Genomic DNA, 24,544 nt, shown 5'->3' with positions numbered 1-24,544 from the left:
GACTGACTCAAATAAGAAACAGCTTTAGTTTTGTGAGATGTACACACCTTCAAAAGAAGACCAAAGTTTCTGGTCTGAAGCAAAAAGTTTTGGTTGCCCAACTGTGTGAAAGATTAAATCCATATTTCCTTCCCAGTCAATACTAATATATTCAAGTCTATCCTCACATAAGGGCAGTTACTGTAGCAGCACTTTGGAGATGACTGCTAATAATTTTTGTTGCTTAATTCTTTTTTGTGATATTATTTACCTGTAATGTTTCTGAAACAGTGGGACATATGTAAAGGAGTTCCGCGAGAATTAGCCCCAAAGCAAAGATGTCCACTTCGTTTCCATATTCTTGTAAAGAAATCTAAAGAGACCAAAATATGTTTATATTTGTTACTGATATATTTGTTACTGATACCTGATATAAACATTCATGGCTTCTGAAACCAAAACAGCTATTTGACCAAACTATCTTATATCATGTAACAATGCGTGTTTATTAGCAAGATCTGTGGAGTCTCACTGCCCTGGTTCAAATGTGTCACTAACTGGCTGCATCACTCATGTAAATTAACCATCAATGGTGGAATAATCTCAGCCATAAAATGGGGATAACAAAAATTTCAGCCTCAGAGCTTGACAGTAGTGTTAAATAAGATGCAGGAGGCGAAACAGTTAAGAGTTCCCAGTAAGTGGCTTTCATGCAAATGTTCGTATGTATTCATAATGTTCTATAACTGGAAGCAATCCAAATGACCATCAGAAGAATAGAGAAGCACACTATGGTATATTCAGGCAATGGAATAGTACTCAGTAATGAAAAGGAATAATCTGCTGGTATAAACAACCACCAGAGGTTCTCCAGCAGACATTAGCTTGACTGAAGTAATCAAATACAATAAAAAAATCATACATAAAATATGATTCCACTCATATGAAGCTCAAGACAGGGAAAACTAATCTGTGGTGACAGAAATCAGAGCACCGGCCGCCTCTGGGAAGGAGGGAGGGACTGGAAAGGGCCTGAGGGAATTTTCACAGGCGAGGGAGATGTCCTACATCTTCGCAAGTGTATGGGTTTCCCAGGTATAGATGCCTTTGTCAAATGACAAATGTACCTTTAAAATACATACACTTCATGATGTATAAATTATTTCTCAATAAAATGTTTTTCAGTTTAAAAACCACTAAGTAAATGAAAAGCACAATGAGGAATGATTTTTTCAAAAATATTTTAGGGTGACAATACAGGGTGCAGGAGTTAAAGTTTGTCTTCCACTTTCCTATTCCACAAAAAAAAATTATGTTTTTATGCCACATGGTCCCCAAGGGGAAAAGGTGGATTTCCTCTCTACCCTAGGCTCTCAAACATCAAAAAGATGAAAACAGACAACAAGCTATCAACCAAAAATGGAGACTATTAGAGTAATGAAACTACACATAAGACAAACATTCAAATGTTTTCCTTGATGATGGTTTCTTGTTATTTCTTTGTTTAAAATGTAGCATAGAAGATTTTAAGTTGTCATACAACAACATTTCTGTAATATGGTTAACAGATACAGAATCAATATCCAAAATATATAAATATTCCTTACAAAGAAATTAGGAACAGATAACCTAATTAAGAAAAATGAGGAGAGCACATGAATAGAAAATCTGCAGAAAAGTGGTAAGTACATACATATATAGATGGCCTACCTTACTAAAAATCTGAAAAATGCAAACTAAAACATCAGGATACTCCTCATTCATCACTGAGGCCAAAATGCAGTCTGCTAGCACCCTAGTCTGGTTGGGAGTGTGAAGGAGAAAGCAGCATTCTCCTACACTTTGGGAGGAGGGCATAATAGAATCACTTTTTTCTGAATGACAATTTCACAGTATTTACCAAATTTGAAATGCACCTGTCAGCCTACTCAGTAATTTCACTTAAAGGAATCTATTACAGATTATCATGGAAATACTCATTTTTAGGGGCACCTGGGTGACTCAGTTGGTTAACTGGTGGACTCTTGATTTTGCCTCAGGTCATGATCTCATGATTGTGGGATCGAGCCCCGTGTCGGGCTCCACACTGAGCACAGAGCCTGCTTGGGATTCTCTCACTCTCTCTCTCTCTCTCTCCCTCTCTCTCTCTGCCCCTCTTCCTGCTCACTAGCACACTCTCTCTCAAAATAAATAAATAAACTCAAAAAAAAAAGAAATATGTGTTTTTAGAGTCAAAGATAAGGAGGAAAACACGTAAAAAGTTGGTAACAGCCTAAATAAACACTCATCAATAAGGAAACAGTTAAATAAATGATGGTATAGCTATACTTCAGTATACAATATAGTTGCTAAAATGGATGTCAGATCCGTCTGTGCTGGTACGGAAAGATTATGATACATTGTTGAGTGAAAAAAAAAGCCACAAAATAACAGTACAGTCAGTTATAGAAACATCTCTTTATATTTTTGTGCAAAAAGTCTGCATATATATACAAATGTGTGTTTATAAATGTCTATAACTCACAGAAAATGATCCAAAAGGATAAACAACAGACTCTATGAGAAGAGTAGGAATAGAAAGTTGGGTTAAAGGGAATTTTCCACTTTCTTCTGTGGATGTTTTAATTTTATAAGAGGTGTCTGTTATCTTTCTAATTAAAAATACAAAAGAAATGAAAACTATATAGACAGAAAGGAAAGGGACCTCACCTGTTCTGGGCTCATGTATCGAAGAGTTCCTGTATTCCTTGTCCGATTTGCGTAATTTTTCAGGGATGTCACAAGTCCAAAGTCTCCTATCTTTACTTGTTTTGTATCTACCAAAAACACGTTACCTGGCTACAAAAAAAGAAAAAAACCCAATATTGAGTTTATAAGCACCAATCTGACAGACTGTTAACACATATCCAAATCACATTTAACAAGGGCTATTTTTATATTTCCTTATAAGACATTTACCCTTACACAGGTAGCCCCAAACAGGATATTTAATATCACACGTCTTTAAAATGCCAGTTGAAGAAGTAAGGATTTCTCTAAGAGAAGGCTTTGGGCATTGCTGCCTTCAAATCTCTGAAGACATGTTTAACGTGAGGTGGATTCACTCTGTACGGTACAAAGGGATGGATCCAGGACTGGTGGGAAGAAAAAACCCAAAGGTTTGCTTTAATATATCCTAATAAACTAACAGTGTGGTCCAAGGAATGGGACATTGAGAGTCCCCATGTCAGAGAGTATTCAAGGTGGGGCTGGACACCCACTTGTTAGAAATGTTGCAAGTATGAGTCCAGGATCTGTTGGGGATTGAAGTCGACACCTTTAAGATCTCTTCTAAGTTTGAGATTCTCAGAATGAGTCTCTTGTCAATAATGTTGTAAGATAGCGCATGCAGCAACCGTAGTAGAGAAGCTAGAAAAGTTGGAAGATGGAAAGAAGGCTCAGGAGAATTAAGGTCTGATCTCTGAGCAACTACAGACACGGAGCAAACATCGTCTGCAAACAGACACAAGAAAAGAACACTGTGACACAGGGCAACAGGAAGTATGGGGTACAGGAGAGAACGGGCAAGAGATGTGCTAGAGAAAGGAACATCCAGTCAGCACCAGTCAGTTTCGAGAATTCATCCAGAGCAGGGGAGCCTGGGAGTTAATACCCAAACTTCTGCATTTATTTGCAGGTTACTTTACAAGTAAATAAATGTGCTTAATTTGTTATTTAACTATATATATATATCACCTATTCCAAGGTGAAGGCATAGCCAATCGAAATGTATTTTTCTGAACACAGTTCTTACAACATTCCAACTTCAAAGAGCACCTTCAGATATTAAAGCAGATGAAAGTAGGTGGACTCCAACACAAAGGCCTTGGCCATCCAGCTCCTGGGAAGACCAAAGACACAATATCTTTTATGGGCCAATTATTCCTATGTAGGCCCAACAACTACAACTATGCGTCCTTCTTTTACTCAAGAAACTCTTTTGTTTCATCCTTATTCTTGACTGTTTTAGATGGGTGCGGTAAGCAAACAGCCAAGATCTACACAGAAAAGGTGCTTCTCCTGGATCCAGAGTCATCAGGAAAGGCTACCTGAAGAGCCTGAGACCAAAGAAGACAAGCAGGAGAATGTTCCACGCAAGAAGAAGAGGAGCAAAGCCTCCGTGATAGGATTCAGCATGGCCAAAGTGTGATGGAAGGAGGCCAATCACAGGGAAGAGAGAGTGAGGGAGGCTGTGAAAAGCTGTTCTGTCTTCTTTGATTTTGATGAGGAGGTAAAATGGGAAAACAGCTCATCTCAACCATGAAAGAAGCTAGAAAGCCAGCAGAAAATAAAAATACAAAGGTATGCTGTGTGTTACAAGTTTTGGATTACAATTTTCCAATCACGGGGTAGAAATGTCTAACCAAATGCCAGGAAAGTTCTAGACTCTGGACCCAGTAGCTATCATTGCCGTCATGAATAATGACTGATAGGGGCGCCTGGGTGGCTCCTTTGGTTAAGCATCCAACTGCATCTCAGGTCATGATCTCGAGCCCCACATTGGGTTCTCTGCGGTCACCACGGAGCCTGCTTTGGATCTCCTGGCCCCCTCCTGTCAGCCCCTCCCCCACTTTCTCTCTCTCTCTCAAAAATAAATATTAAAAAAAAGAGTAATGACTGAGAAATTGGGAGAGTCATGTTCCCAAAGCCAGTCATCAGAGTCCCTTCTGCTTCTCAAACAAGCCTGAGTAGCAGCAGAGGCAATGACAAAGCAGCCCACTGGCTGTGGTAGCCACAGTAATTCTTTGCATGCAAAGGTAGTTTACTAAAGCAGTGTTTGCAAGCAGAGTATACAGAGCAGCCAGATAGGACCAGAAGTGAATGAGCTCCTTCCTATAGGGCTCACTGTCTCAATAAATTGATTTGTCCTGAAGATCCTCTGAATGGTCCTATGGGAATGGTATTTGGGGCAAGATCTAGATCCATTCTAACTTCAGAGGATCAGAGATATTATTTCCTCAGGACTGTTAATCAATTCTAAAACTACAGAAGATACTTTTTAGAATGACTAAACCATAGGGGTGCCTGGGTGGCTCAGTCGGTTGAGCATCTGACATCAGCTCAGGTCATGATCTCGCGGTCCGTGAGTTCGAGCCCCGTGTCGGGCTCTGGGCTGACAGCTCAGAGCCTGGAGCCTGCTTCAGATTCTGTGCTCCCTCTCTCTCTGCCCATCCCCCACTAGCACTCCGTCTCTCTCTCTCTCTCTCAAGAATAAAACAGACATTAAAAAAATTAAAAAAAAATAAAATTACTAAATCATATTTATCAATTCCTAACAAAGTACATTTTCATTTACCTTAAGGTCTCTATGGATTAACTGTTGGCAATGTATATAATCCACACCTGCTGTTATTTGTTCATACAATTCCAAAGCCAAATGTTTGTCTGGTGTCTGGCCTCTTCTGCTGTCAATCCATTGCTCCAATGTCCCTTTACCACAGAATTCCATTTGGATGAAAAGGCACTTAGTCTTTGGTCTGGATATAAAATTCACAGTATATTACAAATAGCAATAAAAAGAAATTTATAAAAAAATAACATTTCTTTTTAAAATTATACTTCATCTTCTTAAGAATCCCAAAACATGTCTGAAAGCAGAAATCTAGGGGTGCCTGGGTGGCTCAGTCGGTTAAGTGTCTGACTCTTGATTTTGGCTCAGGTCATGATCTCACAGTTCATGAGATCTTGCTAGCATCTGGCTCTGAGCTGTCAGCACAGAGCCTGGTTAGGATTCTCTCTCGCCTCTTTCGCTGCCCCTCCCTTGCTCACATATGTGCACACACATGCTCTCTCTTTCTCAAAATAAGTAAATAAACTTAAAAAAACATGAAAATCTAAATGTAATAAACTTGAATCAAAATAAAATAAATCATTTTTGATTTAAATTGTAAGTTCCCAAATGTCCAGAGCTTTATTTGTTAAGTAATTTACAAAGTATGACACTGCCCATTCTCTAATGGTAAGGGTCCTTGATCACCTTTGCTAGTAGAAAGGAACAGGAACACCAATACAATGGAATTAAGGAAAACCAAATTGCATTACTACATAAAGTAATTCTGGAACATTTTAATTCACTATTGGCCTACTGAGCATCTGTTTTGTGAAAGGCCCAGAACAGTCACCTACAGATGAGAAAACAAATTAGATACTATCCTTGCTGTCATGGGGGTTATTAGTTTAAGGAGAGAGAAATACAGGAAAAACAAATCGAAAACAATAGTGTAAGGATCGTTTCTCAAAGAGAAATGCCAACAAATTGCTCTGACATATACTTGCGAGGACTAACTTTGCTAACCATGTTTTTATCTTGCTTTATAAACTAAGTTGGCTTCAATATTAATTTATTTTCTTCAAACTTATGTTGGTTAGAAAATAGGAAAAGAAAGCCAAAAATCTGCTGAAAGCTGTATGCTGATGGTGGATGAGTCCTGAAACTAATGATAAAGCTCTCAGTCACTTGGGGTGGATGGAGCTGGTGCTGGGGGTGGGAGTCGATGAATGAACAGACCCTCATTGTCCTCAGGATTTCAGTGAGGACAGTCCCCAAGAAACACTGGCTGACTTTTCAGAAGCAGATGCCAGGTCTTTAGAGCCCTCCAGTCCTTTGTCAGGGTCTTACCTAAGACAAAGCATGAGTGATGCAAGGTGGGGTACCTCCTTGGTCTTAAATTATTTTCAATGCCCACCACTCCACTGTAAGTGGTGTGGTTGTATTCAAAAAGGACCCCTTGGGGTGTCTGCCTGGCTCAGTTGGTAGAGCATGTAACTTTTGACCTCAGGGCCATGGGTTCAAGCCCCACGTTGGACATGGAGCCAACTTAAAACATTAAAAAAGAGAGAGAGACAGAGAGAGACAGACCACTTAACTGCACCCCAACAATCAGGAGTCTCTGAGAGGGATATAAAAGTGTTGGCAGCTGAGGAGGGGTTTCCAGCTGTAGCATCCATAATGTGTTCAAACCTTCTTCCTAAGACTGCATGTACAGCCTAGCCTGAAGCTGGGGTAAGTGAGCAAGGCTACAAATTAAACAATGGAGACAAAAAAGCTAAACCTGAGATTTTCAAAACAGATGAGGACAGGGATACCTGGCTGGCTCAGTCAGAAAAGCATGCAACTCTTGATCTTGGGGTTGTGAGTTCGAGCCCCACACTGGGTGTAGAGGTTACTAAAAATAATAAATAAACTAAAAAAAAAAAAAAAGGTATACATTTAAAAAAATAAAACAGTTGAGGACAATAAAAAAATTTTTTTAAGCAAGTGTGGAGCAAGGGATAGAAGCAAGGACAAGATTATTGTCTCAAACGGTGTTTGTGGTTGGTGATTATTTAAAAAAAATTTTTTTTTTTTAACGTTTATTTATTTTTGAGACAGAGAGAGACAGAGCATGAACGGGGGAGGGGCAGAGAGAGAGGGAGACACAGAACCGGAAGCAGGCTCCAGGCTCTGGGCCATCAGCCCAGAGCCCGACGCGGGGCTCGAACTCACAGACCGCGAGATCGTGACCTGAGCTGAAGTCAGACGCTTAACCGACTGAGCCACCCAGGCGCCCCGTGTGGTTGGTGATTATTAAATGTAATAACTAATGGCCTTATCTTCTGGCCTACACCTAGTAAATAACAGTTTCTTCCAACCTGTTAGGGCTATGAGAATTCTTTTTAGTTACCTTGAAGTGTTAATGCTGTCCACAGAATGGTAATCATCGCCAAACCAGCAGCTGTAGTAGTGAACGATATTTGGGTGATCGAGAGCTGCCAAAGCTTTTACTTCACGCTCTGCCTTCCTGCTTTAAAGAAACAGGGAACATAAAAGTGTCAGCATCATCCCTGCTATGAACTACAAGTCAAGTGACAGAAGACAACTACCTATGCTCCCTTATGAAACAGTTGCCGTGGTTCCCACACACTGAGTTTTTAGAATGGAGGCCAGGAGTACTCGAAAGGAAAAACTGAACACACAGAAAAAACATGGCTGTCCTCACTCTCAACATGAGAAAAAGCAGTGACTTAATCAAGTTCAAGCATCAGACATTTTAAAAGCCATTTGTAGTCATCTTTGAAATGCCAGTCAAGCAATTTTTGGTTGCTAATTCATACATCATATTTTGTTTAGCCTTGTGTTGAAATCACTTTGGATTTCATAAGCAAACCCTAATAGGGCAGCAAGGGCAACACAGGCAACGTGATGAACCTAACTCAAAATTTTAAATGTATAACAGAAATACACAAAGGAGATATCTACGCAGAGAAAGCAAGACTTCACTGTATGTGTGGGAGCTTTATAGTGATCTGGAGTCAAGAGCTGAGAAAATGCTATGCTACATGGAATAAATAAATTTGAGATTTCAATGAGGAGAAAAGATAAGCAAACATTTTACAATTCCATTTTCTAATTTGCAAAGTTCCATAACTACATGACGTAACATTTATAAAAATAAAGGGAAAAAAAGTACTCATGCATCAACAGCCCTAACACAATCAGTTATTGTTTTGGATTGTTTCTTATTGTCTTTCTTCCTATACATTTTTATATACTTGTAATTATAGTATATAGTTTTTATCCTATTTCTCCACATAACAGGTTATATTTACCATTTTCCTTGTTACACAATTTGTATAACCATCATGTAAACTTTTTAATGTAAGATTTCTAAAGTATAAAAAAGTAGAGCAAATAGATTCATGAACTAGCCATTACCCAAATGAAACTGTTATTAACTCCTGGCCAATCTCGTTTCATCTGTACTCTCACCCACTCCCTCATCTTCCCTGGATTATTCTGAAGCAAATTCCAGCATCATATCATTTCATGTCTGAATATTTTCCGTATGTAAGCTTAGCCATCGAACAGGGGAGAGAACAAAACATACGTAATCATTTCTTCATTGCTGGACCTTTAGTTTGTTCTAATTTTTCACTGTTATAATGACACAGTGATTTACATCTTCTTGTATAACTTTTTCCACAATTTGGATAATATCCTTAGAATAGGTTCCCAGATGGGAAATCCACGGGTCAAGGTGTATAAATATTCCAAGTATATTTTTTTTAATTTAATAATTATTTCTGAGAGACAGAGAATGCAAGCATGGAGAGGGGCAAACAGAGAGGGAGACACAGAATCTGAAGCAGTCTCCAGGCTCGAGCTGTCAGCACAGAGCCTGTTGTGGGGCTTGAACTCACGAACCACGAGATCGTGACCTGAGCTGAAGTTGGATGCTTAATCGACTGAGCCACCCAGGTGCCCCTCCACGTATATTTCTAACTGTGTTATACCAATTTATGAAGCTACTAAAAATGTCCAACATACTGTACTCTTATCATCATCACATATTACCATTAAGAAAAATGCTACTGAATGGAAAGAACAACACTTCATTCATGTTAAGCAAAATAATGTAACGGAAAAAAAAGGCTTGTTTTGATGCCAGGTGGACAAGGCAAGGCATTGTCCGTGGGAAGGGAAGTAGGTGTGTCTGGCTGAGATGAGGAATGGGCAGGACTCCACGCCTGCTTCTCCTTTACTCATGTCATTTTCCATAGCTCATATCTGTTCCCCATATCCTTCCCTAGTCCTTGAGGGATAGGTCTACCAAGTTATACATAGTCCAACTGTCAGAAACCAACAAGCAAGATTGGTGAACCGGTGAGCTTGTGATTTAATACTTCCTTCCCACATGTTCTCTTTTCTGAAGGAGTTCTATCCAGTAAGTGGGAAGGGTGGGAGTAAGTGGGTGCAGATAATACATGAAACAAACATGGGGAGCAAGGGGTTATAGTGGGAACACAATGGATCAGCATTCCAGAAAACAAGTTCTAAATCTCCACCTTGTTACCATAGTAGGTAGCATCCAAAGATGGTCATCAATTCGTGTCCTCCCCATACATACATCCACTCCTCAGATTAAGAGGTAGAGTCTATTTGCCCTCTACCTGAGTCTGAGCTGGCCTTAGTGATGTTGTTTAACCAATATTATGTGGAACTTCCAAGACTAGGTCAAAAGCAGCCTTTGCTGTTCCCTCTTGGGATGACTTTCTCTGAGGACAATCCTTCTTGGAATGCAGCGACTAGGTTGTGAAAAGCCCAGGTGACATAAAGAGGCCACGTAGAGGCGCTCTGGTTAACAGCTGAAATTCCAGCCCACAGCCAGCATCAACTGCTAGCCATGTGCGACAGCCATCACTAGCCAAGCTTTCAGATGACTTCTGACAGCAAATGCGTGAGAGACCCCGTGTGAGGATGGCCCAGATGGCCACAGCCAACTCAGAGGACCATGAGAGATAATAATACCTGTTATTTTTAAGCCACTACATTTTGGAGTGGTGTATGATGCAATAATAGACAAACAGTCACCTATTGACAAATCAGTTCCCAGCTTTGGGTCTCAGTCTCCTAGTCCTTCCAACAAAGGAGAGGAGACCAGAAAATCTCAAAGGTCACTGTGAGCCAGATGATTCTATTACTTCCGTTTTCACCAAGACAAGCTCAAAAGAATGATCAATGGTATATTCTTTTTTTTTTTTAATAACCACAGTAAAGTGAGGTCATTTCACAGTAAGCCAAGCCCCTGATGATAGAGCAACATTTTTAAGGAAGACTAGAAAAAACTAAATAATATGCTAAGGAAGAAGAGGGAAACATAAAAAAAAAAAGAATAGTGCAGGTTCACACACCTCATTCAAAGAAATAAAACATTTACTACTTACTCGCTATCATATTTAACACGTTTAACAACATAAGTCTTCCTATCAATTCTGTGTTTTGCTTTGAAAACTTGGCCATATCCACCTGAGCCAATCGGTTCTATTTCTGTAAAATCGCTGGTAAACCTTAAAAGATAAAAATACATGGTTATTCTGAGGTTCAATGGTCACTCCCCACCCAGCCTCCCAACCCTTCCACTTTCCCTTAATGTCACTGGAAAAATGGACTCTACAAGAAACATGGCTCTCTCCTTCTAAATGAGAAGAGTCTACTCCACAGAAACTCTTGAATCACAAAGGATAGCTACTCCTGCTCCTGCTCCCAAAATAACAGACCACCTCTGGTAATTACGTTCAACTTCTGGCTGGTACAAAAGCCATGATAATTTTATCTCAAGTATAAAACTTTAGAAAGAAGTGCCATGGGGCGCCTGGGTGGCTCAGTGTGTTAAGTGTCCGACTTCAGCTCAGGTCATCATCTCACGGTTCGTGAGTTCAAGCCCCGCGTCGGGCTCTGTGCTGACAGCTCAGAGCCTGGAGCCTGCTTTGGATTCTGTGTCTCTCTCTTTCTCTGCCCTTCCCCTGCTTGAGCTCTGTCTCTGTCTCTCTCCCTAAAAATAAATAAAGATTAAAAAAAATTTTTTTAATAAAAAAAATAGAGAGAAGTGTTGTATTATGTTCCACAGCTATCACCAAGCTGTCATAAGAGAAATGAGCATGTTCTCTGAGCCTGCCTAGGTCTGTAACTACCTGGGGTTCCCCTCTCTCTCCTGTCCTGCATTCCATCATTAAGCCCTGCCAATTCTACTTCCAAAACCTATCACTGGTATGCACCCACTTTCCTCATCTCCAACAGCTATACACTAGTCCAACCTTCTATCAGGCTCCTTCATGAGCCACACAGCAACCAGTGTGAAAAAATGGAGTATGATCATGTCTCTCTATTGCCTAAATTCTCCAATAGCCTCCTTTTCATTAAGCCAAAGCCAGAAAGTCCTTAGATGGCCCATAAGGAGGCTCCTACTTCCCTGCCCAGCCTGTCTCATGGCACCGTGTCCTTGTTCCCTGCACTCCAAGCACACAGCCTCTGCTCCTTGAACACTCACCTACCTTTCCTACCTTTACTTTTCCACATGTGGCTCCTTTGCAGAGCCACAGAGCTTCTCCACCTCCCTGTCCTAACTCATCCTCCAGGCGCCCCCACACCAGTGGCCCCACAGGAAGCCTTGCTTCACCCCTCACACTAAACCCAAGGTTCCTATTTCCACTTCTTACCATGTCATTGCTTCTAAGACCATGCGTGGTAATTACAGATTTTTCATGGAATTATTCTCCCCACAAAACTGTGAGGGCGGAAGATGTTTCTATTTGTTCCACTCTAAATCCAATGCCCAAAAGTGTGCCAGGTGTGTATTAGGGACTTATGAAATGTTTGCGGATTCTTTTAAACTTGTATTCAGTGTCCTCCTATTGCAAATAGGCTTCATTTTTTTTAGATACTTTATTCAAACCCAAACATGCAATCTACCACAAGGGGAACCTTTTTCCAAAGTGAAATCTGGAATGGAGCTGGAAAGTGGAAAACATATTCAAGTGGAGCTGTTCGGATTCCTGCAAGAGTCTTTTCTAAGAAATCATTGGTTTATAGAAATATTTACCTTCAATATTAAAAACGTCCATGGATGTCAGAAAAATTCACATAACTACCCAGTAGATCTACACTCACCACATTCCATCTGGATTCATCTAAACTTTCCGTCTCCAGGAGACAATGATCCTTTGCGGATCTGAGTGTACTAAAAAATTAAACTGTTCAGGTAGAAATATAATTTAGCCTGGCTGACGAACAACAGTCCCTTAAGAAACTTTTGTCGAAGGGGCGAACATATCTGTAACCAGATTCTTTGTCACAGCTTTCCCTCTTACCTGAGTTCCACAGAACACCTGCTGTCTTTTGTCACAGGAGAGTTAAATGTAGGTGCCAAACTTCTAAGATTTAAGACAAGAATATGAAACTCAAATAAAATTGAAATCAAATATAACGTTAGAAGAGGTTTTATGTCACACACTAGTTTTTTTTATATATTCAGTCAACTATTAGAATTACAGGGTTGAAAGCATTCACCTCTTCCTTTATAAAACAATAAACTTAACAGTTCTCCTCTGTCAACTAATGATTTTTCATTCCTTTTCTGATTCCTTATTTATTTATTTATTTATTATTTTTGCCTGAACACATTTATTGCTGGTGTGCCTCAGCCTCCCTTTTTCTCCCTCCAGACTCAGAACCAAAGGACTTCTATCTGCTTGCACTGTCATTCCGGTCATTTTACCCTTTGTACTTTATTCCTTACTGGCCATGACACCTGCTTTTGGAAGTTCAAACCCCACTTAAAACTAAACCTCTTCAAATTGCTATCTTCCCTTTAAGCCCTCAGGTTCCTAACACCATCAGCTGTTAGGCCATCAGCCATGATGCCTGATTCCCATCTACATCTCACCCACAAGGAATAGTCTTAAAATCCTTTCTCCATTGCTTCTTCCCCCAGTTACTGGAACCATACTCCCTCAAACCCTGCCCACTCTTCTCGTATGGTCTGTCTTGCAGATTCTCCTCACCCTCCTCACTGCCACGATAACCAATGGCTGATGTCTGGATCACCTCACATGTACATCTCTCTTCTCTCCACCCAAACACCCACATCAGGAATCATCTTTCCTTGACACACCTCCTACTCTTCAGAATATATCGGTGGCTCATAATGGCTCCTACTGCCACCTCACCCTCACGGCTGACTTATAATTACGTCCTCGTTTTTCTCTTCAGGTCAAAAAAACAATCCACGTGGGGCGCCTGGGTGGCTCAGTTGGTTAAGTGTCCAACTTCGACTCAGGTCATGATCTCACAGTACATGAGTTCAAGCCCCATGTCAGGCTCTGTGCTGACAGCTCAGAGCCTGGAGCCTGTTTCAGATTCTGTGTCTCCCTCTCTCTGCCCCTCCCCTGCTCACATTCCATCTCTGTCTCAAAATAAACATAAAAAAAAAAAAAAAAAAAAAAGAAGAAGAAAGAAACCAATCCACCACCATTTATGTAACATTTGGTCTTTTTCTTTTCTTGCCCAAGTCATTACACCATCTCTACCCTACCTGGCTGTCTGTAAAATAACACACTTCACTGGAGAGTACTTCCCTAAGCCCACATCTGTCAGCCTCATCCAAAATAATGCCCTGCCCTTAACCAATGACTTTAGTGACCCCCTACAGGCTTTATGTCCACAGTGCAGTATGTACATCCATTCAAGGATTTCTCTACATATTTACAATTATTTGTTTGTAGATGTCAAGCTTTCTGTGATCCTCAACCATGCTTCCCCACCTCTGAAACTCCACACAAATGACGATGTATAGTATTCTACAAATACTAAAGACTTAGTAAATAAGGCTAACAAACGAAGTCTGAAATAAAACTTCGTTTCAAAATACAGTCACTGCATAATGATACTCACCTTTTCACCTTCTTTTCACTATTTCTGACATTGTCCTATAATAAAAGAAAATGAAAAATAGTTTCAGATGATTAAATCAATTCTCTTGCTTGAACTTGCTCTTCTTCCTGCTGTACTTCTAGATGGTTCTGTGACATTTTTTTGGTCCCTTAGATGAACAGCGTCAACTTGTGTACTCTCGTCACGCCCTGCTTCTCAGGTTGGCTACATCAGTGTTCTCATCTATAATAGCAACCAGATAGACATGGTGGGAAGGGCAAAAAGGTAGTCCTAGGGCATGTTCAGCAGAAGCACAGATTCCCCTGGTACAGAACGTGGCCTCCCTGGCGACGCCCCGGGACGGTGGGTCTCACCAAGTCATCCACAGTGCTAATGAAGAAGAAATAGAGCTCAGGGACTAGTTTAAAGTAATTCCCCAAGTGTTTCTGATCTGATCAGTTAAAAATGGCAATGCTGGGGCGCCTGGGTGGCTCAGTCGGTTAAGCGTCTGACTTCAGCTCAGGTCACGATCTTGCAGATCGTGGGTTTGAGCCCGGCATCGGGCTCTGGGCTCGCGGTGCAGTGCCTGCTAGGGCTCCTCTGTCTCCCTCTCTCTCTGCCCCTCCCCTGCTCGTTCTCTCTCTCTCTCTCAAAAATAAATAAAATTTTTAAAAAATCCAAACTGTTTTAAAAAATGGCAATGCTGAAATATTCATTTTTAGCAAAAATTAACAATTTAATTAAAAAAAATTTTTTAACGTTTATTTATTTTTGAGACAGAGAGAGACAGAGCATGAACGGGGGAGGGTCAGAGAGAGGGAGACACAGAATCTGAAACAGGCTCCAGGCTCTGAGCTGTCAGCACAGAGCCCGACACGGGGCTCGAACTCACGGACCGCGAGATCATGACCTGAGCCGAAGCCGGCCGCTCAACCGACTGAGCCACCCAGGCGCCCCAACAATTTAATTTTAATAGTTAAGAAAAAAAGAGGAGTCCTGGATATATCTCAAAAACTAATTTCACATAGCTATTCTTTATTCATATTCACTTTTATTCTGGTAGGTTTGGTAACTTTGTAGTTTTACCAAGTTGAGTATGTTGACACAGAGTGGGGAGCATTGAACTAAGAACTTTTGAGCTCATAGCACCTACCAGCCTCAGTATTGTGTGATGACTAAGCTATGGTTAACTTAGCCATTCTGTTAATGGACAATGCTTTTTTTCTAATCTCCTCCTGTTACCAATGCTGTTGCAAAGAACGTGCTTATCCAATGTCTCTGTACATACGTATGAGTGTTTCTCTAGTACATATTCCCCAGGAAGGGAACTGCCTGAAGGCACGGCACACACACCCTCCACTTCACTACGTGTCGCCAAACCGTTCTCCACAATGACTGCACCAACTTAGCTTCCACCAGCAGCAGCGTATAGCGGTCATAACTGGAACACAGCTGTGCCAATGTTTAGTACTGCCAGACTCAAATTTTGCCATGGTAACGGGCTTAAAATGATACCTAACTGTGTTTTGATTTGCATGTTCACGATTACTATGCAGTGAAGCATCTTTTCATATGTTGGGGCCTATTTGGGTATCTCTTCTCTGACCTGTTGGTTCAGATATTTTGCACATCTTTATACTGAGCCACTTTTCTTTCTCTTATTGATTTGTTCATCGCTCGTTATAAACAGGACACTTTTATAACACTAATCATCACCACAAAAATTATCTGATTTTTTAATTTACTTTTGAGAGAGAGAGAGAGAGAGACAGAGAGAGAGAGACAGAGCATGAGGGGGGAGGGGCAGAGAGTGAGTGAGACACAGAATCTGAAGCAGGCTCCAGGCTCTGAGCTGTCAGCACAGAGCCCCATACAGGGCTTGAACTTGTGAACTGTGGTATCATGACCTGAGCTGAAGTCAGATTCTTAACCGACTAAGCCATCCAGACGCCCCCCAAATTATCTGATTTTTAACATTAGTTCTGATCTTTTAAAACAAGAGCAGAACTGGGGTGCCTGGGTGGCTCAGTCAGTTAAGCATCTGACTCTTAATTTCAGCTCAAGTCATGATCCTAGGGTCTTGGGATTGAGCCCTGTGTTAAGCTCCGTGCTGAGTGTGGAGGTTGCTTAAGATTTCTCTCTCTCAAGCCAAACCGTAAGAGACTCTTAAAAACTGAGAATAAACTGAGGGTTGATGGGGGGTGGGAGGGAGGGGGGTTGAGTGATGGGCATTGAGGAGGGCACCTGTTGGGATGAGCACTGGGTATTGTATGGAAACCAATTTGACAATAAATTTCATATTAAAAAAAAAAAAGATTTCTGTCTCTCTCCCTCTGCCCATCTCCCCCACACATGTTCGTGTTCTCTCTCTCTCTTGAAAATAAAACAGGAGCAGAATTATATTAATGGACCTTTCAAGTACTAATTGATAGAAGATAAGCATGACCATAGGAATATATGAAAACATGAAGGTGAGTAGGGAGAAGATGAGAGTGAATAGTGGAGGAATTTTGCATGTGAGGAATGGGAGTTAATAAAGGAGGAAGTCAAATGCTGCCACATATCAATATGAAATAAGAGAGCACCAGATAATAGAAAAATTACGGTTGGGTACGGGAGATAATTTTTAAATGAGGAAATACAAAGAAAATAAGGAAACTAATTAGGAAGCTAGAGGCTAATACTATACCATAGGAGATGAAGAATTGTTTACACGGCCCCTGTCACAACTTCCTCCTGATGAATTTTCCAAGAAATCATTTTCAGATGGTGATTCAGAAGCACTGGAAGAAAGGGGAATAATTGTTAATTTGTGAATTCTGCCTATTTTTTGTTGATCAGTAATTTCTTTCTCTAAATTCTCCTTCAACATTTCCATAAAATGTGCACTTTCAGGCAGCAGTCTTAATTTGTTAAATATCACAGCTGTTTGCTCATACTTACGATATGCTTTTCACCAAAGTGTTGCTTCCAAAGTCACCAGGCGAAGTAATCAAAGAACCAGCTAATACCGAGTCAGCTTTCTGAAAGAAAGAGTACCCCTTAGGAGTTTGAAGAGCAATTAAATTATTGCTCCATACTGACTCAGTCTCTGTGTGCTAACTACCACATTTATTTATGAATGCTTGATCTGGATTTACAAAACAACCCTGAGGGGGGCGCCTGGGTGGCTCAGTTGGTTGGATGACCAACTCTTGATTTCCAGTCAGGTCATGATCTCACAGTTTGTGAGTTCCAGCCCTGCATCAGGCTGTGCTACGAGTGCAGAGCCTGCTTGAGACTCATTCTCTCTCCCTCTCTCTGCCCTTCCCCCGCTCATGCACGTGTTCTCCCTCTCTCCCAAAATAAATAAATAAGTATTCAAACAAACAAACAAACAAACCCTGAACTGCCAACAGAACTTTGATCTCTGGGGCCTCATGGCCCCACGGCTCATGGCTCATGGCTCATTGGTGAAACACAGAATGGAGGAATCCTTTTGCTATGTTACTGGCTGTCCTGGCATCATCTAAATACAGTCTAACCTTTCCAGGGGAATTCTACCAAACACTTAAAGAAGAGTTAACACCTATTCTTTTGAAGCTCTTCCAAAAATATAAATGGAAAGAAAACTTCCAAACTCATTCTATGAAACCAGCATTACCTCGATTCCAAAACCAAAGACCCCACTAAAAAGAATAGACCAATTTCTCTGATGAACATGGATGCAAAAAACCCTCAAGATATTAGCCAACCAGATCCAACAATACATTAAAAGAATTATTCACCACAACCAAGTGGGATTTATACCTGGGATGCAGGGCTGATTCAATATCCACAAAACAATCAATGTGCTACGTCACATCAATAAAAGAAAGGACAAGACCCATATGATCCTCTCAATAGATGCAGAGAAAGCATTTGACAAAATACAGCATCCTTTCTTGATAAAAACCCTCAAGAAAGTAGAAATAGAAGGATCATACCTCAGGATCATAAAAGCCATATATGAAAGACCCATCGCTAATATCATCCTCAATGGGGAAAAGCTGAGAACTTTCCCCCTAAGGTCAGGAACACGATAGGGATGTCCACTCTCACCTCTGTTATTCAACATAGTATTGGAAGTCCTAGCCTCGGCAATCGGCAACACAAAGGAATAAAAGCCATCCAAATCGGCAAGGAGGAAGTCAAACTTGCACTCTTCAAAGGGAATTTTAAAATTTAAAAGTTAAATCCAAAGGCAGTACGTACCATTGAGGTTTTCTCTGAAAGTATCTGCTCATATGCAAGCTTAGCGGCTGACTGTTTGGCTTCTTGCTTAGTACTACCTACACCAATACCGTATTCTTTCTGTCCAATTTTGCATCTATAATGAAATCTAGGAGAAATGATGGAGAATATGTAACCCAAATACCAAAAAACAGTGAATCTAATTTATGATGTGGAAACAAACATATATTAACAAAGACCTTAATATGATGTGATAGGTCGAGTTACAGTTGGTAGCTTGTATGATATAAATCTTCAAAACTGGCTGACCAGTTTCCCAGAATAACCAGGATTGGTTGACATCCTAGCTTGCATTTTCCAGCCAACTTCTCTTTGTTGCTTCACTGAAATTCTGCAAAGGTTGGGGCACCTGAGTGGCTCAGTTTATTAAGCATCCAGCTCTTGACTTCAGCTCAGGTCATGTGAGTTTTAGCCCTGCATCAGACTCCGTGCTGACAGTGTGGAGCCTGTCTGGGATTCTCTCTTTCTCCCTCTCTCTTTGCCCCTCCCCCCCTCATGTTCTCTTTCTTTCTCAAAATAAATAGATACAATTTTTTTAAAAAACTGTAAAAAAATTTCTTGGGGCACCTGGGTGGCTCAGTTGGTTAAGCTTCTGACTTCAGCCCAGGTCATGATCTCAGCATTCGTGAGTTCAAGCCCCACATCGGGCTCTCTGCTGTCAATGCAGAGCCCGCTTCAGATCCTTTGTCCCTCTTTCTGTCTGCACCTCCCCTGTGCTCTCACTCTCTTTCAAAAATAAATAAACATTAAAAACATTTTTTTTAATTCCTCAAAGATCAAAAGATATGGAGGAAAAGAAGGACGAGAGAGATCTGGTAAATTTTTCAGAGATGGTCAAATGGAAAGAAAAAGCCTGAGTAGGGAAAGTAGGACATCTACAGTAGAAACAATAAGGTTATAGTGTTTTGTAGGGAATGGGCAAATCATAGATTTGTTCTAACTTCAGCATTTTCTGTCCCCTGCTCATGTGCCCCCAAACCTAAGAAAATCTCCACAGCACAAAAGACAAAAGCCCCATGCTGAAGTCCACACACCCCTCATATTATACGTAAGAATATTTGTGGTTAGGCAAGGATACTTGGACAATTACATGAGAACTATATTTAAGGTAGCAAAGCAATGGACATGGTAAGTATCATAGAGTTACTATATATTACCGCAAAATTATTCTAGTATTATTTGCCATAGAGGCAAATACATCCAACCAGGGTGAGTCTTTGCTGCTGAGCCCTGAAAGCAGAATTAGGTTGAATGACTGGAGGGTTTCTATGGCTCTTATTCTCTCAGGCACCTCTAACTAGACTTCTCTTTTAGGGAACTGACGTTAGAGCACTTAAGCCAAAGGAATCAAACAGGTGAGCTATGAAAAAATAAAATGGCCTCTTACTTTATTGAGATTGACCCACACACTTCACTATTTCATGCCAATGAATACTATCCTGCTTTTCTCATCCTGGTTCTGGCCTAAAAGCCATCAGAGTAAAATAGTCAATAGCTGAGTCAATTCAGAGGACAGTGGGGCACGTGGGTGGCTCAGTAGGTTGAGCGTCCGACCTCTGCCCAAGTCATGATCCCGTGCTTTGTGGGTTCAAGCCCCCCGTCGGTCTCTGTGCTGACAGCTCAGACCCTGGAGCCTGCTTCAGATTCTGTGTCACCCTCTGTCTCTGCCCCTCCCCTGCTTGCACTCTGTCTGTCTCCCCAAAATAAACAAACATTAAAAAAAAATTCAGAGGACAGTATCCTAAGGTAGTTATTTGGGTTATTTGTCAGTCAGATTTTTTTTCTCTCATTTACCTGGTTGGTTGTAGCCAAGAAACAATCCCCTTCAGACTCATTTGCTTTCTGCTTTTCCTAGTTCTTATCTATTCTTTATCCTTACTTCCAAAGTCTTGGCAGCTCTGAAGCTCTACTCCATCCCTCAAATCATATTCCTAAAATCCTGGTCTCCTCACAGTCTACGACTAAAACCCATTTCTTTTAATACCTGGTATTTGTCTAGGGAGTGACACCATTTAACTGAATTTGTAGGACAAACACCTGGACAAACAGCTCTCTAATCTGATGATGGTAGAAGGAGAGTCATTTTGCCTACACGTGTGGCACAGCCATTTTCATCTAGCCACTCCCGCTGTGACCCCTGGGATGGAAATATCTCTGCACCCCCACACTCCCGAGCAGGGGCACCTCACACTCTCATAGGTCTCCTGCAGACTAAACCATCCAGATATATCTCAGAAACAAAGGATTCCCCAGATTTGATCTATTATGGTACATGGGTCCCAAGTCTTCAGCAAGTAAGCATTTTAATATTTCAATTACAAAGATGTCCAATTGCGTATGAGTTCTATAAAACCTTCCCTGCAGAATATACAAAAAAGGAAGACAAATATTTCTGGAAAATTAGACATGAAACAAGCCCGTTATATTGCTGTTATATTGCTTAGAGACAATGAAACAGAAGGAAAAGCTGAATTACGTCTCACCTTTCAGGCCCAGGTTCTTTCAATTCACATTGTTCATAATTTACAGACAGTTGTTCCTTCTGGGCAAGCCTATTGATACAGCCTATGAAATTCCCAGTGGATCCTAATCCTAATCCTTCTGATGAATGTGTTGTTGGCAGTGATACAGAACTAACTGCCTACAAAGAAAGAAAAATCTTGCTTAATATACATGAAAACAGAAGTTGAACTATTTTGATAAATACTAAATAAAATTTAGTTTATTTAATAAAATTTAATAAGATTACTAGAAGAATAATTTGAAAGACAACTTAGATCTTATGTGTTGTCCTACTCTACTACCTTGAGTACAAGTCTAAGTATGTATCTTTTTCTACCAGAAAAAATCCACAAGGGTGTTAACCATAGGAGCCACCATTTTCCTTTGATAGTTTCCTAAAGAAAAACAAAGTAGTTAACTTTCTTGTTTATCCACGCAAAATACTATAACACTGTCTCACTCACCCTTTGTAAATCTCAAAAATGAAGACAACCAAAATTGAAGTAAAGCCATATCCTGGATCACACCTTAGTGGGAAAGATGAATATAATAGCACATTCCTTCCATTATAAGAATGGAATGTACTTTTTTTAATCTGATGAAAGCTTGTCCAAAGTTTTTCTATGTAATTAATCTTGTCAGAGAACTAACTTTTGGTTTTATTGACCATCTTTATTATTTCTTTGTTTTCTTGTACATTAACGTCTGACCTTGTTATTATTTTCTTCTGCTTCATTAGGGGAAGGCATTCTATTGTTCTTTTTCTAACTTCTTGATTCGATTTTCTGGCTCATTAACAATTCATGAGTTTACAATTTTGCCTGATTTACTTTTCCCAATTTGAGTTACCAGGGAGACATCATCGAGTAAGATTTTTCAGAAAAGTATCTTGAAAGTCAATGTTTTCAAATGTTCAATATGTGAGAATGATCCTCTCTTGTCCCACATATAAACGAGCTCTTGTCTCATGTTACAGCCAGCCATTTCTCGACTATCCCTTGGCTTTTAATGTTGCTATGGACAGTATGATTTTTTTTCATTTTTATATACTTTTAAAGTATTTATTTATCTTTGAGAAAGAGAGAGCACAATCAGGGGAGGGGCATAGAGTAAAGGACACAAGAGGATCCGAAGCAGGCTCCACGCTGACAGCACAGAGTTTGATGTAGGGCTCAAACTCATGAAGCTGAAGTGGGATAGCTAACCAACTAAGCCACCCAGGCACCCCTTCATTTTTACATTAAAAAAAAATTGTTTTTAATGTTTATTTATTTTTGAGACCGAGAGAGACAGAGTGTGAGCAGGGAGGAGCAGAGAGAGGGGGAGACACAGAATCTGAAGCAGGCTCCAGGCTCCAAGCTGTCAGCACAGAGCCCTACGTGGGGCTCGAGCTCACGAACTGTGAGACCATGAGCCAAGCCGAAGTCGGACGCTTAACTGACTGAGCCACCCAGGTGCCCCCGTTTTTACATTTTAAATAATTTACTTTTGGGGGTGCCTGGATGGCTCAGTCGGTTAAGTGTCCAGCTTTGGCTCAGGTCATGATCTCGAGGTTCGTGAGTTCGAGCCCCGCATTAGGCTCTGTGCTGACAGCTTGGAGCCTGGAACCTGCTTCAGATTCTGTGTATCTGTCTCTCTCTGGCCCTCCCCTGCTCATGATCTGTCTTTCTCTCTCTCTCTCTCTCAAAAAATGAATAAACATTAATAGAAATTTTGAAAAAAAATTTTTTTTTAAATAAAAATTTTTTTAAAATTAAAAAAAAAAATTTCTTTTCTGCCTAGATGCTTGCAGGATTTTGTCATCACGCCTAGAGCTCAGGACTTTCCCAATGATTGATCGATCTTGTTCTTGGTGGCTCCGTATTTTTCTATGATCTGTTGTTTTAATCTGGATGCAGGTCTTCCTTTATTTAAGAAACATTTTCGACTGGAATCTCTTCAGACAGCTTTTTCTGTACTCTTTACTCTGTTCTCACCTAGAACAGAGCTCTTGATCAGGCTCTCGATCATCTGCCCTTCTGATACATCACCCTCCTCACAGTCCCTCCACCTCTTTGTCCTTTCCCACTGCACTGCTCACTTAGGAGGAGGGGTCCTGCCAGGACCTGTTGGCTCATTTCACACTGTTTCCTTTCCCCATTCTTCTAACTTCAGAGGCTACCACTACCATTAGCATTCTAAATAGGTATGGCCAAGCTTTGCCCACTATCTCCTAGATATATCTTTCATTCAGGGCTTTACAGAAATGGAGACGGGGGGCGGGGGGGGGGGGCGGAACTTCTGAATGTAAAAGAACTTGTGGGAGCACCTGAGTGGCTCAGTTGGTGAAGAGACCGACTCTTGATATCAGCTAAGGTAGTGATCTCTCAGTTGTGAGACTGAGCCCCTTGTCAGACTCTGTGCTGATAGCGTGGGGCCAGCTTGGGATTCTCTCGCTCCTTCTTCCTAAGCTCCTCCCCCACTTGCCCTCGCTCTCTCTCTCAAAATAAATAAATAAACTTAAAAAAAGAAAAAGATGGGGTGCCTGGGTGGCTCAGTCAGTTAAGCGTCCGACTTCGGCTCAGGTCATGATCTCACGGTTCGTGAGTTCAAGCCCCACATCAGGCTCTGCGCTGACAGCGCGGAACCTGGAGCCTGCTGCGATTCTGTGTCTCCCTGTCTCTCTGCCCCTCCCCCGCTTGCACTCTGTCTCTCTCTCTCTTTCAAAAATAAATAAAACATTTTTTAAAACTTTAAAAAATAGGGGCGCCTGGGTGGCTCAGTCAGTTAAGCGTCCGACTTCTGCTCAGGTCATGATCTCACAGTTCGTGAGTTTGAGCCCCATGTCGGGCTCTGTGCTGACAGCTCAGAGCCTGGAGCCTACTTCAGATTCTGTGTCTCCCCCTCTCTCTGCCCCTTCCCTGCTCATGCTCTGTGTCTCTCTGTCTCTCAATAATAAATAAATATTAAAAAAAAATTTTTGTTTTAAAAACTAAAAAATTAATTAATTAATTAATTAATTAAAAAAAAAAGAACTTGTGAATGGTTTTACTCTGTAAGGGTATTTTCTCACAGAGAAAAGTTAAAAAGGGCATTTACTCACCTTGTTTTCTTTATTAAGTATTTCAATCGCCAATTTGGCTGCAGCATTTCTGGCCTCCTTCTTCGATTTACCTTCAGCTTCTGGATATTCTCTCTCATCTATGATAACTTGGTATTTAAACCTGATTACAAAGACAATATTCATAAAATATTATAAAATTCATACATTATCTAAAGACAAGTGTTCTAATTACACTGCCTCCTGTGACTACCCTGAAGGTTTTAACCCATTCCACATAGAATTTAAACAGTCACCCCCAAACACCAAACAGCACATCATCTTTGTTCTAAAGCTAAATTATTATTTTTTCTTTCTTTTAAGTTTACTTATTTATTTTGAGACAGAGACAGAGAGACAACAGGCAAGGGGCAGAGAGAGAGAGAAAGAAAGAGAGAGAATCCCAAGGACCTGCCAGGACCTGTTGGCAGAGAGAGAGAGAAAGAAAGAGAGAGAATCCCAAGGACCTGCCAGGACCTGTTGGC

At 40.8% G+C, this 24,544-nt stretch overlaps 1 protein-coding gene across 5 annotated transcripts in view; it reads right to left on the bottom strand.

Moving 5' to 3' along the window:
• EIF2AK2 (eukaryotic translation initiation factor 2 alpha kinase 2) overlaps window positions 1-24,544 on the bottom strand; it is a 36,573-nt gene that overhangs the window by 4,807 nt on the left and 7,222 nt on the right. For 3 of the 5 annotated variants that reach the window (XM_049651889.1, XM_049651890.1, XM_049651887.1), the window contains 12 exons: window positions 24,063-24,183; window positions 20,962-21,119; window positions 18,440-18,566; window positions 17,150-17,229; window positions 16,896-16,989; window positions 14,228-14,262; window positions 12,646-12,708; window positions 10,723-10,845; window positions 7,683-7,802; window positions 5,315-5,495; window positions 2,689-2,817; window positions 251-352 (listed from right to left, as the gene is read on the bottom strand). In XM_049651889.1, coding sequence (XP_049507846.1) covers window positions 251-352; window positions 2,689-2,817; window positions 5,315-5,495; window positions 7,683-7,802; window positions 10,723-10,845; window positions 12,646-12,708; window positions 14,228-14,262; window positions 16,896-16,989; window positions 17,150-17,229; window positions 18,440-18,566; window positions 20,962-21,119; window positions 24,063-24,183 — 1,333 coding nt within the window. Of the gene's footprint in view, window positions 1-250; window positions 353-2,688; window positions 2,818-5,314; window positions 5,496-7,682; window positions 7,803-10,722; window positions 10,846-12,645; window positions 12,709-14,227; window positions 14,263-16,895; window positions 16,990-17,149; window positions 17,230-18,439; window positions 18,567-20,961; window positions 21,120-24,062; window positions 24,184-24,544 lie in introns of those variants that run through there. The other 2 variants (XM_049651888.1, XM_049651891.1) reach the window with 2 other exon arrangements.

This window comes from Panthera uncia (genome assembly GCF_023721935.1).
Source record: "Panthera uncia isolate 11264 chromosome A3 unlocalized genomic scaffold, Puncia_PCG_1.0 HiC_scaffold_12, whole genome shotgun sequence".
NCBI lineage: Eukaryota > Metazoa > Chordata > Mammalia > Carnivora > Felidae > Panthera > Panthera uncia.
The sequence above is the reverse complement of the archived record's forward strand: the minus strand, read 5'-3'. Positions and strand labels throughout refer to the sequence as shown.